This window comes from Mus musculus, chromosome 1 (genome assembly GCF_000001635.26).
Source record: "Mus musculus strain C57BL/6J chromosome 1, GRCm38.p6 C57BL/6J".
Classification (NCBI taxonomy): domain Eukaryota; kingdom Metazoa; phylum Chordata; class Mammalia; order Rodentia; family Muridae; genus Mus; species Mus musculus.
In genome coordinates this window covers 52443641-52462887 of record NC_000067.6, presented here as the reverse complement: position 1 = coordinate 52462887, position 19247 = coordinate 52443641, and the positions used below count along the sequence as shown (strand labels likewise).

General features: G+C 39.1%; 1 protein-coding gene and 1 non-coding gene across 5 annotated transcripts in view; both read left to right on the top strand.

Annotated features, from left to right (window-relative positions):
* The window catches only part of Nab1 (Ngfi-A binding protein 1), a 44864-nt gene extending 37825 nt beyond the window's left edge, over window positions 1–7039 (top strand). For 3 of the 4 annotated variants that reach the window (XM_006495771.3, XM_006495770.3, XM_030252048.1), the window contains exons 7-8: window positions 684–800; window positions 3582–5594. In XM_006495771.3, coding sequence (XP_006495834.1) covers window positions 684–800; window positions 3582–3670 — 206 coding nt within the window. In that variant the 3' untranslated portion in view covers window positions 3671–5594. Of the gene's footprint in view, window positions 1–683; window positions 801–3581 lie in introns of all 4 variants that reach the window. The other variant, NM_008667.3, reaches the window with a different exon arrangement.
* Window positions 7040–18343: 11304 nt separating this feature from the next.
* Gm23460 lies at window positions 18344–18452 on the top strand. Its single transcript, XR_003949175.1, has one exon. It is a non-coding gene; the product is annotated as a U6 spliceosomal RNA (small nuclear RNA).
* The last annotated feature ends 795 nt before the right edge of the window (window positions 18453–19247 follow it).

Sequence of the window (19247 nt, the reverse complement as noted above, 5' to 3'; positions counted from 1 at the left end):
ACTTGACAGAAACGTTGTAGCTGAGGTCTTCTTTAGCTTCTCTGACCCTTCTTAGTGGCTAAGAATTAACATATAAGAAAAGACAATTATGAACAACTTGATGGTGATTAATTTATGACACTAGGATAACTTGCTGTGCGATAGTAATTTTCTGTGACAGATAATATAATATGATGTGTAACACATTTTACAGTATTTGTACTAATTATTTTTTCATGGATTATGTTTTTTTTAAAAAAATAACTATAATTGGCCTAAAGCATTCTCTGCCTATCTACTATTAAATGTGTGGTGAGTTGATAGCATGCCCTAGTATATGATTATTAAGAAAATGTCTTACAGAGGAGCTGTATAACTCGGCATTAGAAGGCTTCTAGAAATGTCCATCTCTTGTTCTGTTCATCTTAGTTCTTAAGTATCCCTCAACAGTTTGTATATGCCAGGTACTAACATTAATGGCATGCCATTTTCCTCCTAAGTTATTATTTTAAATGTCATTTCCTGGCTATTATAAATGCCGCAGAGCTTCTTAATTCTTCTCATTCTCAGTAAGGTGTGTACTGGCAACTTGTGAATGTTTATCTATAAAATCAAACAGAAACCAAACAACAAAAATCACAGGGACTGTTTAAAATGTTACTTTGTTTTCTTTTTCTTTTTCTTTCTTTCTTCCATTTCCTTAGGAGAAAGACCTTTGAATCTCCGAATTCCGAGTGTGCAGAACCGACAGCCCCATCATTTTGTGGTGGATGGGGAGCTGAGTAGGCTTTACTCCAGTGAGGCCAAGTCCCACTCCTCAGGTGAGACTGCAGACTGCAACCAGGGAAAACCTGAACAGCATTCCCTTAGCCCTGCTTTCCCACTTCTGTCCCCACTGAACTGTGTCACTTGTCAGTTCCCCTTGGGAATTTTAGATTGCTAAAATGTTAGCCAGCCTCTTTGAGAATCATAATAGTATAAGGAATGTCTGGGAAGAGTTGTAAAGGTTAAAGTGACTTGACTAGCTATGGATTTTGACCTGCAGTTAGGTTAAGCTGAGTGGTTATGCTGAGGGGGACTAGCTTTTCTGACAGTGCTGTGGTGTGTCACCGGCATGTTCTGCATCTGTCCTTGTGCTGAGAGAGCCCTGAGTACCAGGACCTGACTTTTTGCACAGGTGCATTTTAGGGTGAGGTTGATGTCTGGAATGATAGGCACATCTGGGTACTCTAGTAAAATGAGTCAGATAGCGGTAGATAGTGGCTGCCAGCACCATCGAGGCGAGTCTGGTATCACTCAGTCTCCGAATAAAAAAAGTAGCTCTAGGAATCACTTGGTCAGAGTCGCTGATTTTCTAGATGGGAAAGCTGAGATAGGACAGTTCCCTGGGTTTGTACGTTCAGCCAGGGGGAACCTGTCTTTATAGCTGTTGTCCATTGAGGACCTGCTGTGAAGTTTATCCAGAGAGTCTGTGACTTTATGTTCATGCTCCTAGGAGCAGATGCTAAAAAGCCTGATGTCCTAAGTAATGTTGTGCACCTTGACCACCTGGCCACTGTTTCACACTGACTGTCAAAGAAGTTGAGGATGGAATTACCCTAACATGATAGCAAATTGGTCCCATATCTTGAGCAACATGAAAAGCCAACCCCTTCTTTAAAGTTCTTAACAAACTCACATGTTCCCTACAAACCCAGATTGCTTTGAAGTCTTTACGTAAAAGAAATAGCGCAATTGCATTGGTCATCTTTGTCTCACCCTGGTGATACACGTGGTATGGCTGCTACACGGAGCTTTAGTTAGGCTGGGGTTTTACATAGAACGGAACAAAGGGATTCCTAAGGGAGAGCTTTGGCTTTTTGTTAAGATTTCATTTCAGTTGTTTTTTTTTTTTTTGAGAGTTTTACACAGTATACTTTGATCATACTTCTCTCCTCCCACAGCCTCCCCCAGATGCCACCCAAACCTCATTACTCACCCAACTTCTCTTAAAAAAAAAAAAAAAAAAGGAATAGGACTGGAGAGATGGCTCAGTGGTTAAGAGCACTAACTGCTCTTTCAGAGGCCCTGAGTTGAATTCTGAGCTTCTACATGGTGGCTCACAACTAACAACAACAGTGTGCTCACATATATAAAATAAATAAATCTTTTTTTAAAAAAAAAAAAAGAATAAAGCAAAACAAAAGCATTCCCCCCAGATCCCAAAAACAGAACCATAAAATTCAATTCGTGTTAGCCAGTGCCTCCAGAACATGGGGCCTGTCCTGGACACGGCAGTTGATAAGTACCCAGTATCAGTCCATTGAGAAATACTTTCTTAAAAAAAAAAAAAAGAGTAGAAATAACACAGTTTCCATGCAGCAAGAGCCTAGACTTGACAAAGGAATCCCTGCTTCTCACAGATGCGTACGTAAAGTGAATACCTCACAGGGTGGTTTTTGTAAACAAGAAAGTATGAGTTGTATGATGGGTAAAAATTAAAGTATTGTGGCTGTTTTCTTACTCCTAAGTGCACTTTTAAATCCCTTTTTTATATAGAGAGGGTTCTTGCATATATTGACCCACCTACATTCAAGCTAAGAGCACTGGTTCCCTTTCTATAGCCCTTTCAAGGTGTGTGTGTGTGTGTGTGTGTGTGTTGTAATGTCCATATTTTTGCATGTATGTAAAGTATAATATATATTATTGAAATAACTATTCATAAAACTCCATGGAACCATTATTTATGAAAGTAACCTTTATTCCCACTTATCCCAATTTTGTATGCCATGGCTAGAGGAACTTTTAGAAATTGTTTTATATTTAAAATTGAAGATGTATTCCTGTTTCAATTTAATGATAAATATTTTAGCTATTAACATTTGTATGTTTGATTCTATATACTTAACACAGTTAACTAAGCATTTTTGGAAAGGTCTCTCTGGAGACTGGAGACTGGAGAGATGACTCAGTAATTAAGAGCGCTGACTCCTCTTCCTGAGTACCTGGGTTCAATTCCCAGGATCCACATGGCAGCTCACCACTGTCTGCTATTCTACCTCCAGGGTTCCAATACTTTCATGCAGGCAAAACTCCAGTACACATAAAATAAAATAAATTTAGAAAGGTCTATGGGTTCATGTATGTCTTGCCCTTGCCACTCACTATATTCTATGTCTATACTCTCCTCATTTTATAGGTAAGACACAAAGCTCAGCTATGTAACTTACCCCAATTAGTTTATACCTAGCAGTTGGTGCAGTTGGGGGTCTAAATAAAACTGTGAGTTTGTTTTTGTTTTTGTTTGTCTGTCTGTCTTTATTTTTGTTTGTTTTTCATGAAATGGGTTCTTGCTGTGTGACCCTGGCTGGCTGGGTACTCTGCCCATAGCCCAAGTTGACCTGGAACTTGAAGTAGACCTCCTGCCTCAACGTCCCTGAGTCCTGGAAATACATCACTACCATGTTGCGATAACCCATGCTTTTAACAACTAAATAAAATTCCATCTGGAATTTCATAATTATGAATAGTTAATGTTTGCTAGGAAGTTTGGGGTTTAATAACTTGATGTTGTAGTCCACTGATTTCAAATTCCAAACTCTTTCTGGTTTTGTTTTATGTAGAGAGCCTTGGGATTCTAAAAGACTATCCTCACTCTGCATTCACCTTGGAAAAGAAAGTTATTAAAACAGAGCCTGAAGACTCAAGATAGCTGAGATGCTCCTACTGTTCTCTGGAAATGGCACCAGATTCAAGGATAATGCTCCATCATAGATTAAGCCTTAATAACCAGTGTTGCCTCATTCAGCTCACAGACCATAGCCAAAGCATAAGAACCCACACAGTAGTCTGTGGACATCAGGACAAAACAACAACCACAGAAGAGGGAATCAAGAGAGCATTGCAATGTAACAGACACTGACCACTTACCTTCCTGTGTAAGCTGCTTGTGTGGAAAGGCTCAATATTGTAGGCATTCACTATTTAAGAATGTACAACATGTCTTTGTAATTTATAGAAACAAGTCTAGGTGTTGATACCTTGTGGTCTAATAGATGTGGATACCATTCATTTTACTTGAAATTTTGTTGTCTACTTTAAGTGTATTTGCCATAAATGTTACTCGTCAGCAATTAGAACTTTTGCAATCATAGAAAGAAAGTCTGGGCAATGTAGTTATTGGCAAGGTGACTGGAGAAAGATGGAAGATAAATACACAATTTACACCAAGGAGAAGACTGTGTGTTTAATACTTGATAACATTGATTTTGATTAATAGGAAATATGTAGCTGTCGCTAAATAATGTCACCTTCATTGGTTTAATCAATGCACAAATTAAAAATTGGAGTAACATTCCCAAAATGAGGTAGGCTATATTTATGGCAGCTGCTTAAGATGTAACAAAGGTTGGACAGAGGACATGAAATAAATGGGTTATTGTGTAAAAGCCTTGACTTAAAAACATTGATATTTCAGAATATGTTAAACAAATTAAGGCATAGTAAGATAGCCCTAAATGTGATAAAGATGATGGATGATGTGGGTGAATGGACATGGAATGTGTGTCTTGTTTTCAGTTCTGCTTTAGATCATGCTGTTATAGATATGAGTTCCTAATCTGTTATACTGAAATCTGTTGGCCAGATGTTAGGTGAGATGTGTGCACCACCACAGGCTCTAAGCAGTCACATAGATAGTCACTTTTCAATTTGATCTGTAGAAGAGTTCTACAGTAGAAACACCAGTAAACAGCTTTACTACAACTACAAGGCTTTTCCCTTCCTAGATGATTCTATTGGACCATAGCACCTTGCCCACTAAAAACTATCTTAGGGACCATGTGCCTCTGTTTCTACCGTGAGGTTGATTATTGTGGTCTCACTGTCCACTGTGTGTAGAGCTAGTGTGATACCATTTAAATAGAATGTTCAGTTTTTAATATTAGCCACAGCACTGGATATTATCCCTATACTTTCATGAACCGTTTCCTGTGTTCCTTAATCTATTTTGAGAAATTTTGTGGTCCTTTTTCTTTTAAAAAAAAAAAAAAACAAAAACGAAAAACAAAAAAACTATGTCTTACAGTTCAAGTTCGTAGATTTTAACATTGCAAGTTATAAAAGATGCAGTAGTCTTCCAGCTGATATATATCTGTCTCTCCTGGACCTAGAACCTGCATTTTTAAATCCAGAAGAAAGTCTCCTTAAGTAGCATACTTTTCTGACTTCCAAGCTTAGAGATAGAGAAGAAGCACACACACACACACACACACACACACACACACACACACACACACACACAAATTTTCAGTAGAATACAATTTTTATCTTGTGAACACTAATGTATTAAACTTGCTATACATTAAAGCAAATAATATATATTTTTATTTGAATGGTATATATAAATTAGATGTTATAACTAGTGGGGTGTTCTTCATTTCATTTAAGATACTTCCACTGAACAAGGTCAATTGGTTACCTCAGTATTACAGCCAATATAACCCAAGGGACCATTTCTCCCTAAGTCTGTGTTATTCTTTATTGTGTGAATTCTGCATTTTTGTGATTCCTAAAACTGTTGAAGAGATGAGTGAACTTGCTTCCCGTGGCAATAAAGGATTTCTCTGCCTCACAAATCCTTGCTTAGAGTGCTTTGCATAGCACATGATGTTCGTCTATACTGCCTCCCTTACCGCATGTCGGGACAGGATGCGCTTCTCTTTTTTCCTGTGACACTGAGAGTTGAACCCAGAGGCTCTACCACTGATAGGCCCAGCACTCATGTTACTTTTTTATTCTGAGACAGGCTTCCTAACTTGCCGCAGCTGGCCTTGAACTCACTCTGTAGACCACACAGGTGGTGGTCACCTGGGGAGACCTTTCCTAGCCTGGGCTTCATACATTTCACTTTTGAAAGGGCAGAGTACTTCTGACTCAGCACCATGTTGTTTGTGACATTGATGCTGCTCTGAATCTTCAAAAGAAAACCAACCAGGTTGTCAACCCAATGAGAGCAGGAGCCCTGGTAGATTCAAGAGATTACAACAGCAAATATTTGATGAAAGCCCTCTTCTGACCCAGCGCTGTGCAAGGGTTGGTTCTGGGGATCCAAGAACGTGTATTTGCTGTTATCTCTGGGCGTTCTCATGAATGACATTCTCCAGTGGCCTTCAAGTTAACAAAGGATGACTCAGTGTCCACTGTTATTGAAAACACACATTGATGACAACTGTTTCCATAGCAACCGTGCAAGACAAACATTCCCGACACCTAAGAGATCAGAAGCCGACACTGTGATAATGCTTTCAATTCTGAATGTGTGGTGGCTAAATCGTCCAGGTCACCCCTGGATTCTGCTTTGGCTGACTTACGGAAATGAAGAAAACAATCACTTGTTCTTGTGCAGAAAATATGAAATCATAATTTAAGTTCATAATTCTTTTAAATTAGTCTTATGTTCTACTTACACATATTTTTCTGTCTATTTTTTTTACCATAGCTTTAGAAAGAATGATAAATAATAGCTGGTTTTGTTATAAATTCATTAGAACTCCTTCCTTCTTTCATATTTTCATAGCTGCTAGGCCACACGATTCTTGAGCACTACAGTATTCTTTTGAATTCTGGTCTCTTGGCAGTGCCTGATTCTTTGGTCATAATTTCTAAGACTGTTCTTTTGACTGCTCCATTTATGTCCAGATCTCACTTGTAAGACATAAAAGGGCTCATTTCTGCCAGTTCACCCTCAACCAAAGGAAAAGTTTAATATTGTTGTAGTGATTTAATATGATGTCTAGAACAGAAGCATTTAAAAATAACTCACCAAGCACTAAACTCGATTTTTTAGCATTCACATGACATGCTACTTACCATTAGCTTTCTCTTTTTATTTTTAAAATATTTCATTGATTTTCTATTTTTAAAGTAGTTAATTGGGCCAGTGTGATGATGCCCACTTTTAATTAGTCCTTGAAGGTTGAGGTGGGGCAACTGTAGTTTGAGTTTGGCCTACACAGGAAGACTCAGTTGCAAAAGGAAAAGACATTAATTGGTAAATAAAAATGGTACATATTCAAGTGTATAACATGGGTTATCTACCTGTTTTGAAAATGTGTTCATTGTGTGTGCATGACATGTTTAACACATGCTGTGGCATACATGTGGGGCAGAGGGTAGCTTGGTGGAGCTGGCTCAGAATTGAAACAAGATACTAGGTTTGTGAGCACTGATTATTTAATTTCTGTACACCGTGCATCCTGATTGCCACAGGCAAATTAAGACACCTCAGTGGGAAAGTGGATTCTGGCTGTGCTTGACTGCCACTTACCATTCTTCAGTTTGCTTACCTTTGCTAAACTCTCAGTAGAGTGTTTTAAATTCTACACAGCATCACAAGACAAAGATGTGCACTGTTAGAAACTGGGAAAAACATAAATTCTACTTTATGTTCCAGAATTTTAATCCACTTTTTATGATTCTACAGTTGAACCCAGCACCTCATGCATTCAAGATCAACACTGCCACCAAGCTATGTTCTCAGCCCCTATTTTTTTTAAATCTTTATAATTGCTCTCTATTTAAGTTTTTCATTGTGCCTTCTCCAAAGTATCAACTTGATTTTTTACAACTCCAAAGAAATGTCATGTTGGATGCTGCCATCAAAATCTGATGCTTCAAAATGTAGGTTATACAGGTAACATTGGTACAAGATAGAAATGCAGCAACAAAAGCTAAAAAAAAAAAAAAAAGTCCCATGAGTCTCCTCTGTTAACCAAGGAGTGTCAAATTCCAAGTTTCCTGGTAGTCCAAACAATTTGCTAATCAACCCCATAAGCAGCGTTGCTGTGGTAAGAACCCATGACATTATAAATTAGACTGTACTTCATATTTACACATTGTGAAACCTTGTGAGTCATCTTTGTATTAAAAATTTACACCTCATAGATGTAGGTTTCAAGTGCCGTATTTAGCACCCACACATAATCCAAGCAAGGAATGCCCTTCTCTTCTAACTGCTGCAGACACTTCTCTTGGCAGGTCACTTGGGCTTAAGTACAGAGGCAGCTGCTTAGGCAGTGTGTGTGTAGGTGGAGTCCTGCCAGTAACTGACTCAGCATAAGCTTGGTAATTTTCTGAGGGTAAATGCTATCATCAACTGTCACCTGTGGTCTAGCACCAAACCTGCGCTCGTCCTTCCCAGACAAAAAGATTTCTTTATAAAGATGTTCTCACACACAGGCTCTGCTGAATTTCACCATTTGAGTTTTATCTCCCTCTGACATGCATACTCCTACTCTCAGGTCCTGACTCAGACAAAGTGAGTTCCCACCCACAATTGATGCTGACAAGGCTATCCTTGCCCTTTCAGACAGTCTTCTGTTATCAAAGTGTGTCTGTGTTCATTGTATGAATCCATTTTACATGCATCAGCTAACACGGGTTCTTCGGCTTTATTGATAAGGCACAAGGCAGAGTGTTTGATGAGATTGGGCTATCACAGATACTTAAACTAAAGTTCTTAGGGTAGTTAATGGCAATTTCCAGTTAGAATTAATATGAAGGGTGAAATGAATGGGGAACACCTCATTTTTCAAAGAACATCTTTGATACTGCAAGGTTTTAAATGGGAAGGATGAAGGGTTTCTTTTGCCGAGACTAAGTTTATGAGTGATGGTTGGTTTACATGGGAAAAGTTCATTTTTTTCCTTTGGTTTCATACTAAAAGACAAGACTAGTTCTGTCTCATGAGGCACATGACCTAGAACAGATTAGTCTTCTTAAACTTCTGGGAACTACAACAGTGGGATGTCACAAATCTACTGTTTCCTGGCACAGGGCCAACAGCTTCACATTTAATTGGCATAATCTGTAAGTATTTATCATCTCAGCTATGCAGATGAGAAGACACATCCCTAAGGTGTTAGTAATGGTTTCTATACACCTGGACTAGTCCATGCTTCTGATGCTAATATTCCTTAAATCTAAGGACAAGCATGATACATAAATATGGCACAGTAAACACTACTTATAGATTAGACTTAAATATTCACATATGACAAAACCACCAGACATGCATAAAAATGATCACATTGATAGCTGTGTGAGCCAGTTAGCTAAGTGTCAAGATTCCGGCAGAGATTCTCTGAAGGAAATCAACACAGGGAAGGTTGAATCCAAGGTTGAAGCCAGAAGTAAAACGATCCAACTGCTTGTGACTAGCATGTTGGAACCACCAAGGTGGGGTGTGAAACAGACACAGGCAGATACTGTTACAGATGAAGTAGAAAATCTCTAAAGATTAGAGATGAAACTGGTGGCAAGGAGGGTGCTGACTGAATCCAACCCCTTGGGAAACAATTAGAAGCATCTTAAGGAAATGAGGCTTTGAGAAGATCAGAAATATCCTAAAATAAAACAAGCTGGATTCTTGAGTGTTCCGAGGACATCCACAGGGTTTAAGTGGGTTGCTGCAAGAGGTGTGTGAGGCTGCTGTTGGAGCTGTCCAATCTGAGCTCAAACTGAATGCATGGAGAAAATGGAGTGGAGGATATGCAGGTGTGGACTGTTCACTCAGACATTTATTAAGTTGTTTGCCTTGAACATCCTGGCACTGGGTTAGGAAGTGAAGACATTGAAGATCTTGAGTTTTTCCCACGTCTACAGACACTTCCATCTTTAGAAGTGACTTTGTAGATTAAATGTCCAGCTTGTGATCATTGGTAGAAATTAACCACTGTTATGAACCAAGGAAAAATAGAGGCTTTACAAAGGAAATTTAAGAAAGGAAACTTTGATACTCAATAGTTTGTTTGGGACAATTCTGGGGTCATTAGTGTATGTGGAGAGTGGTAGCCTGCAGCTGTCAAAAAAAAAAAATAGAGTAGGCTGGAAATAGGGGAAGGGGATAGACAGTGTAAGATCTGAGTAGGGTTATGGTCTTGATGTGAGTTTGACTCCAGAACCTATTAAAAAGCCAGGTGTGGTGACACATGCTTGTAGCCTACTTGGTGATCAATGAGAGGGCCTTTCTCTGTTTCCCCCACCCCTCAAAAAGGATGGAACAACACAGGATGTTGTCTTATGGCCTTCATACAATACACACACACACATACACTCAGACACACATACACACACACACACACACACACACACGCACATACACTCTAGGAAACCCTGTGACTCACTAGTGTGTGTTTTTTGTGTATTGTATATGGACTACAAAGGAAGACAGTATTCAAAAGGGAAAAAGGCAGCCACTTAGCTGTATTTCAGACCATGGTTCATTTTTACTTCATTTGCATATGCAAATTTATTGTGGGGCGGGGCGGGGGGCATCGTTAATTTTATTGTCTGGAACTCTGTTCTCCAGTCCTGCACCCAGTGAGGAATTTCTAGATACTCACTTATTTAAAGCTTGCAAGGTTAACTTTATCATTACAGCCAGTGAACCTGGCATCCTCATTCTATGAAAGGAAAAACTACCAAGAGATTCCGGAACCCATTAATACTGAGAGGAGGAATAAATTTTCATGCTATGTGTTGCTTCTGTTCTGATTATCTTTAGTAACAAGGAAGGAAACTCAAGACTGTTTAAATGTATATGTCTCCAGCCCCTCCAGCCTCTCGATACCAGCCAGTGCTCGAGCACTGCATAGTGAGCTGGCTATGCAGTGAGCAGAGAGGAAACAGTGTATGCTTAGATGGCTTAAGATAACTTCAAGCCCAAGTAGAAATATCCTTTCTTACTGGTTACTTACATTGAGGGCCTTTTTTTTTTTTTTTTTTTTTGAGGGCCTTTTTTTAAAGACAAAAATATAATGGTGGTTTGGTTTGGTTTGGTTTGGTTTTTGTTTTGGGTTTTTATTTTGTTTTTGTTTTTGTTTTGTTTTGTTTTAAAGAAACTCAAAGGCACAGTAGGTATAGTGGTGCGTACCATTAATCCTAGCACTTGGGAAGCAAAGGCAGGCAGATCTCTCTGAGATGAAGGCCAGGCTGGTCTATAGAGTGAGTTCCAGGATAGCTAGAGGTAGATAGTAGGATCGTCTCTCAAAACCAAAAACAACCCCCAAACAAACAAAAACAAATCAAAACAAATACAACAAAAAAACTCAAATATCCATTCCTTAAGTACAAAAAACACCATCCATGCTTTTCAGGCACATCCAATGAGAAGAAGAAAAGGAGTAATTCTTGGACCAGAACTGTTTACAATTGAATACAGAGAGCACCATGAAAAGTACCTGGATTAGGCAAGAATTACAAACAATGACCAACGCCCAGGCTCATTCTTTGCATTGGTTCAAGGATCTGATCCTGGAAAATGGGCAACACTGAAGGCCATCTGGGCCATCTTCCCCAGCAATGGAGATAAGGAGCTATGTTTGGAACATGCTGAGTCACTGGTTATCTTAGAGCTATTTGGTATTGTTTAGAAACAAAAGCCCAAAGTGCAAGTAAAATATCTTACCCTTGTGAGCATCAGCTTTTTTAAAAAGCAGTTGAAACCAGGACATCTAATGAAAAGCTGAGCAATGAGAAGGTGGCTATGGGAAAACTGGCTCATATGGGGGTAGAAGGACTACATCAAAGACACTAAATAGCCAGAGAGGCAAGAGGACAGCTAAGGAGAGGGCAGAAAGAAGCCATGGGATACAGGTCACCAGTAATGTCAGGTAAGGATCAAGGAGGATGAATTGACTTAAGGAGGTCAACATAAAAATTTGCAAAGTAGTATGAAACAGAATAACTGTGGAGAATCACTATTGTAATTGTTAAAAGTAATATGCTAAAGTAGAATATAACAGTTTGATAAAAGTAAAGTGTGTAAACATTAATAGTGGGCTTGATATAAGGTGTTTTTTCATATCTGAGTTAATGATTCTCTGATTAACATTCTGCCTTGTTTCATATCTGTTGCTGTGATAAAACATCCTGACAAAAAGCAACTAAGGCAGGAAAGGGTGTGCTTGACTTACAGTTCCACATTACACTTTATGTTTGAGGGCAAGTAAAGGTGAGAACTCAGGCAGTTAAGTCACACTGCAGAGAGAGGAGCAGAGAGAAATCAAAAGTACCCATGCTGCCTGTTTGCTACATCCTGCTCTCATCTATATTCTCCTGTTATCCCTCCTGCCAAGGGAATGGAACTACCCATGGCGGTCTGGATGTTAGTGTATCAATTGACAATGAAGACAGTCCCTCTAAAAACATGGTTAGCTTCCAATCTAATAGACAATTATGCAACTGAGACTCTTTTCTCAGGTGATTCCAAGCTGTGCAAATGGATATTACTTTAAAACTAACCACTGGGACAGTGAACCTCAGTTTGAAGTGTTTGAGATCACAGACTTCACCACAGACTCAGAGTGGGAAAGGTTTATTTCAAAAGTCGAAGAAGTGTTGAATGACTGGAAACTGATTGAACACTCTGGAAAAACCACTAGCAAAGGCTTCCTGTTTATATCTGCACCCTGAGCTGGTCCTGCGCCACAGTGCCCAGAGCTGATCCTGTGCCACAGTCCTCCTTACCCAAAAACCTCTGGGAAAGAGCAGGTCTTCCAGGAGTGCTGACAAGCCTGTGAGCACAGGTAAGACCACCACTTCTGCTCACATTCCTGGCCCAAGAGGGACCCTGTATCTGGATACAGGAGCCAAAGAACAGTTGGGGACAGGATCCTTCCAGAACACCCCAGAGCTGACCCTATGCCACAACTGTCCATACCCAAATTCCTCCCAGAGAGAATTGGTCTCCAAGAGTTCGGACACTCAGGCTTGCAGGAGGGACAAGTCACAGTCTGAGACAGCAATACCAGCTAACACCAGAGATAACACTAGATGGCAAAAGGCAAGGGCAAAAACATAAGCAACAGAAACCAAGGCAACTTGGTTATCATCAAAACCCAGTTCTCTTACCACAGTGAGTGTTGGATACTACAACATACCAGAAAAGCAAGACTCTGATTTAAAGTCACACCTCATGATGATAATAGAGGACTTTAAGAAAGACATAAATAACTCCCTTAAAGAAATACAGGTGAACACGGGTAAACAGGTAGAAGCCCTTAAAGAGGAAACACAAAAATCCCTTAAAGAATTGCAGGAAAATACAACCAAACAGGCGAAGGAATTGAACAAAACCATCCTGGATCTAAAAATGGAAATAGAAACAATAAGTAAATCACAAAGGGAGAAAACCCTGGTGATAGAAAACCTAGGAAAGAGTTCAGGAGTCATAGATACAAACATCACTAACAGAATACAAGAGATAGAAGAGAGAATCTCAGGTGCAGAAGATACCACAGAAAACATTGACACAACAGTCAAAGAAATTGCAAAATTTAAGAACCCTAACTCAGAACATCCAGGAAATCCAGGACACAATGAGAAAACCAAACCTAAGGATAATAGGTATAGAAGAGAGTAAAGATTCCCAACTTAAAGGGCCAGTAAATATCTTCAACAAAATTATAGAAGAAAACTTCCCTAACCTAAAGAATGAGATGCCCATAAACATATAAGAAGCCTACAGAACTCCAAATAGACTGGACCAGAGAACAAATTCCTCCTGTCACATAATAATCAAAACAAATGCACAAAACAAAGAAAGAATATTTAAAGCAGTAAGGGCAAAAGGCCAAGTAACATATAAAGGCAGACCTATCAGAATTACACTAAATTTCTCAGCAGAGACTATGAAAGCAAGAAGATCCTGGACAGATGTTATACAGACCGTAAAACAACACAAATGCCAGCCCAGGCTACTAGACACAGCAAAACTTTCAATTACCATAGATTGAGAATACAAGATATTTCACAACAAAACCAAATTTACACAATATCTTCACACAAATCCAGCCTTTCAAAGGATAATAGATGGAAAACTCCAGCACAGGGAGAGAAACTACACCATAGAAAAAGCAAGAAAGTAATCTTTCAACAAACCCAATACAGGATAGACACACAAACATAAAAATAACATCAAAAATAACAGGAAGCAACAATCACTATTCCTTCATATCTCAACATTAATGGACTCAATTCCCCAATAAAAAAGACATAGAATAACAGACTGGATACATAAGCAGGACACAACATTTTGCTGCATACAGGAGACCTCAGTGTCAAAGAAAGACACTACCTCAGAGTAAAGCGCTGGAAAATAATTTTCCAAGCAAACTGTCCCAAGAAACAAGATGGAGTAGCCATTCTAATATCAAATAAAAGCAACTTTCAACCAAAAGTTATCATAAAGGATAAGGAAGGTTACTTCATACTCATCAAAGGAAAAATTTACCAAGACAAATTCTCAATTCGGAAAATCTATGCTCCAAATGCAAGGGCACCTACATTCATAAGAGAAACTTTACTAAAGCTCAAAGCACACATTGCTTATACAATAATAGTGGGAGACTTCAACACCCCACTCTCAGCAATGGACAGATCTTGGAAACACAAACTACACAGAGACACATGGAAACTAACCGAAGTTGTGGAACAAATGGATTTAATAGATATCTATAGAACATTTCATCCTAAAACAAAAGAATTTGCCATCTTCGTAGAACCTCATGGTACTTTATCCAAAATTGACCATATAATTGGTCACAAAACAGGCCTCAACAGATACAAGAAGATTGAAATAATCCATGCATCCTATCAGATCACTGCGGACTAAGGCTGGTTTTCAATAGCAACAAAAACAATAGAAAGCCCACATGCACATGAAAGCTGAGCAATGCCCTACTCAATGATAACTTGGTCAAGGAAGAAATAAAGAAATTTTAGCCTTTTTAGAATTTAATGAAAATGAAGACAGAACATACTCAAATTTATCGGACACAATGAAAGCAGAGCTAATAGGAAAACTCAGCTCTGAGTGCCTCCAAAAAGAAACTGGAGAAAGCTTACACTACAGCTTCACAGCACGCCTGAATGCTTTAGAGCAAAAAGAAGCAAATATACCCAAGAGGAGTAGACAGCAGGAAGTAGTCAATCTTGGGGCTGAAATCAACCAAGTAGAGACAAAAAGAACTATACAACGAATCATCAAAACCAGGAGCTGGTTCTTTGAGAAAATCAATAAGATAGATGAATTCTTAGCCAGACTAACCAGAGGGCAAAGAGACTGTATCCAATTAACAAAATCAAAAATGAAAGGGGGGATATAACAACAGAAACTGAGGAAATTAAAAAAAAATCAGATCCTACTACAAAACCCTATATTCAACAAAACTAGAAAATATGGATGAAATGTATAATTTTCTAGACAGATACCAAATACCAAAGTTAAATCAGGATCAGATAAGCCATCTAAACAGCCCCTTAAGCCCTAGAGAAGTAGAAGCAGCCATTAAAAGTCTCCCAACTAAAAAAAGCCCAGGACCAGATAGTTTTAGTGTAGAGTTCTATCAGACCTTCAAAGAAGACCTAATACCAATACTCTTCAAATTATTCCCACAAAATAGAAACCGAAGGACCACTACCCAATTCATTCTCCCTTGGAGATGGAACAGTTTCTGTCTAATCAGGAACTTTTCATGATTTCCTTTCATAGAGGACTTCATAAGAGATTTTTTTCTACTGCTATCATCTTTAAAGTGCCAAATAGGTTTTTAAAACTGGTTGAGTGTATATTACCTTTAACTTTAGAAGATGTCATGCATATTTAACAGGCATTTAACTATTATAAATTATTGTGATGCCTTAAAAAAATCAATACTGCCGGGCAGTGGTGGGGCATGCCTTTAATCCCAGCACTTGGGAGGCAGAGGCAGGTGGATTTATGAGTTCGAGGCCAGCCTGATCTACAAAGTGAGTGCCAGGACAGCCAGGGCTACACAGAGAAACCCTGTCTCAAAAAAAAAAAAATCCTGAGTTATCTATTTTAAAATAAATTTTATTAGTTTAATAAAAATTTAAAAACCTAACCATTGAACATGGATAGTTCATCTGACCTTGCAGAGAACCCAGGTTCATTTTCCAGCATCCACATGGTGACTCACAACTTTCTGTAACTCCAATCCCATCCAGGGGACCTGACAGTCTCTTCTAGCTTCTATGGGTACCAGAGATGCATGTGGCAGAACATTTCACACATAAAAATACAAAAAAAAAAAAAAAAAAAAAACAACTAAAACCCAAAAAAAACCAAAAACATAAAACTAATAACACAAACCATTATACACCTCATCCTGACTCCATTCACAGGCTTGTCATTTAGAGCTTCCCAACACATACATATACACTATGCATGCCAGAATTCAGGGTACCTAGAAACCTTATTTCCCCCATCACAACCAGCATCTCAAAGAGTAGAAGGAAAATCCACAGAATGACAGATTTGCGATTGGGCAACCACTAAACTTCATAACTGAGCAGATTCATGTAAAAGAAAACTGGTTTTGTTTCAGTAAAATGACTTTTAAATTTCAAAATACTAGTGATTCTTGATCCAAGTCCCAGGCCACCCTAGTAGACATCTGGATGTTTGTAAGACATCTGGATGTTTGTGAGAACCTTGTTTCTTTTATTTGAAGCTTCTACCGTTGATTATCTATAGTTGTCATGGTTTCAAAATCAAGTCATGGCTGAGTAGACAAGTGCAATGTCTATAATTCCAGCACTTGGAAGGTAAAGACAGGGGGATCACAAGTTCAAGGCCAGCCTCTACTATATGACAAATTTAAAGCCAGCCAAAATATTCAACTTTATCTCTAAGAATGATGAATTTTTATGAGTTTAATTCTATGAAACTAAGCTTGCCACCTCTGCCTGTACCTTCTGCTACCAAAGAGCAATTCTGCACATGACCAGACAGAGGTATGTATGCATCCAACCTCAAGTCAGGAAGAAATGACCCATGGGATAACAAAACCCTCTAACATTTTCAGATTGTACAAACCTATAACTCAGTACTCATGAGCTTTGGCACAAGGTAATTGACTTTTATACATAATTTTGAATCAGGGAAGTCTTTTTAATTTAACAAAAATGACTTTTAAAATTCACTTCAGAGTTGGGGAGATGCCTCAATGGATAAGAGCACTAGACACACAGTCCCCAAACCCACAAAGACCTATATAAGAGGTTGTATGCAGTAGTACACATCTGTAATCGCAGCACTCCTAAGGAGAATGGGAAGTGGAGACAGAAGAACATCCCTGAAGCTTACAGATCGACTAGTCTGACACCCATAGCCAAGGTACAAGAACAAAAGATACCATACCTCAAAGCAAAGTGGAAGGTAAGAGCTAGTTTGGAAAGTTACCCTCTGACCTGTACTTGCATGATCACATGCACACATCATATATACACACCATAAATAAAACTCTTCATACTCTCCTAGTCTCTTAGAACACCTCAATTTATGTCTATAACACGGAGGCACCAGTAAATTAATAGGGTAAATGCCATCACATGGGCCCTGATACACAGACCAGAGATCCAAAGGAAACTTTTTTGGAAAGCACATAGGATTCTGAGATCATTTGCCCATTCCATAAAGAAACACAAGCTAAAGGTGTCATGGCCACCAAGTGAAGGACTGGTGAGATTCCCTGCTTGTCCAGTGCTTGTTTTCTGGCACTGCTTGACAGGTTGTGGACCCTTTGGGGAAAGCCTACTACTATTATTCCAATAAATGGACATAGCAATAAAATGACTCCTCCTGATTTCTTGTTGTAGCAGTAGATAAACATCACTCATCTCTCATCAGAGAAGCTGTATCATGCAGTAGGTGACAACCAACACAGAGTCCCACAATGTACAGAAAATGAGGGTGTTCGGAGTGCCCAGTTCTAAATGGGAAGTCTATGGTCAAGCTGGCCTGTAAGGCTCAGGGAATAATTGCAGTGCCTGAGGTGGTAAATATCTTAAAAAGAAGTGTTTGAAAGACTATCAATATATTTGATTGGTGCTGGGTGATGGAAGGTTTGTTTTCTTCAATGGCATGAAACCCAGTGCATTGACCACACTCCTGAGCAAGTTCTCAGACTCAAAAACAGTTGGCTAACACAAACACCTTGGTGGACTATAAAGGGAGGATGACAAATAACAATGACAGCATTTTACAACGAATGGCTAGGAAACACGAATCTGAGTTTGATTCAGCCACCCTTGTTTGATTGTCACTAAGGCCATTGATAGCTCCATAGTCACAGCTGTGTTTAAACCCAAGGCTTCCCTTGTAGTTTCACAATTCAAATCCAGGCATTGTGGATCAAAAGACTGGGGAAGGAGGAATGCTTTCACCTTCTGACTAGTTTCATCTTCAGGTGATAAGCAGGGTATTAATGCCTTTGGCTTTGGTTTTCTCAGTTTTAATGTGTGACTCTTAACCAGTGCTCTTCAAATACAAGGACCATCTTGAAGCATAAAGACAAGAGCTGTGCTGGCTTCGGCAGCACATATATACTAAAATTGGAACTATACAGAGAAGGTTAGCATGGCCCCTGTGCAAGGATGGCATGCAAATTTGTGAACTGTTCCATAATTTTTTGATAAGAGTAATAGAAGCTAGAAGCATCATACCAGACCAAAGAGTCATTGCAATAAATCTTTGCAAGCAGAGAAGTGTAGACAAAGGATATACTGGGGCACACTGTGACACACTACAGCTTCCACAATGATATTTTTTTACTCTGTTGGGGAAGATTGCAAGGGTAAAGGATGGATATGAAGGGAAGGGGTGATGAGTGGGATTGGGTGCATGATGTGAAATTGACAAAACAAACAATAAAAAGGTTGTTTTTTTTTAAATAGTCAGAGTCATGCTAAAACTGGACAATATGCAAGTACTTCCCTACCTGACTGCATGAACAATGCCAACAATCCATGGTGTTCACCTGTTGTAGAATGGTTTATTTGTGTGTATATGTGTGGCTGTGAGTGCATGTGCATGAAGACCAGAAGTTGTCAATGTGAGCCTTTCTCCATTTGTCTCTGTCTTATTGTTTGAAACAAGATTTCTCATGAAGCCTGAAATTTGCAGACCGGGCTAGACTAACAAACAGGTCAGTGGGCTCAGGGATACCCCTGTGTCTGCCTCGCCAGTGGTAGGATAACAGTTGGGGGCCATCATGTCTGGCTTTTTATTTAAGTGCCAGAGAATTAAATTCAGGTAGTCAGACTTGCATGCAAGCACTTGGCCCATTGTCATCCCAGCCCTCAAGCTTTGTAAGTGTTTAAATAATCAGTGGATGTCTACAAATATTTCTGTTGACATTAAAGAGCAGTATTGGCTTATGTGTCCCAATCTTGCTTTAAGAGGCTTTATATAAACATGGAGAAGG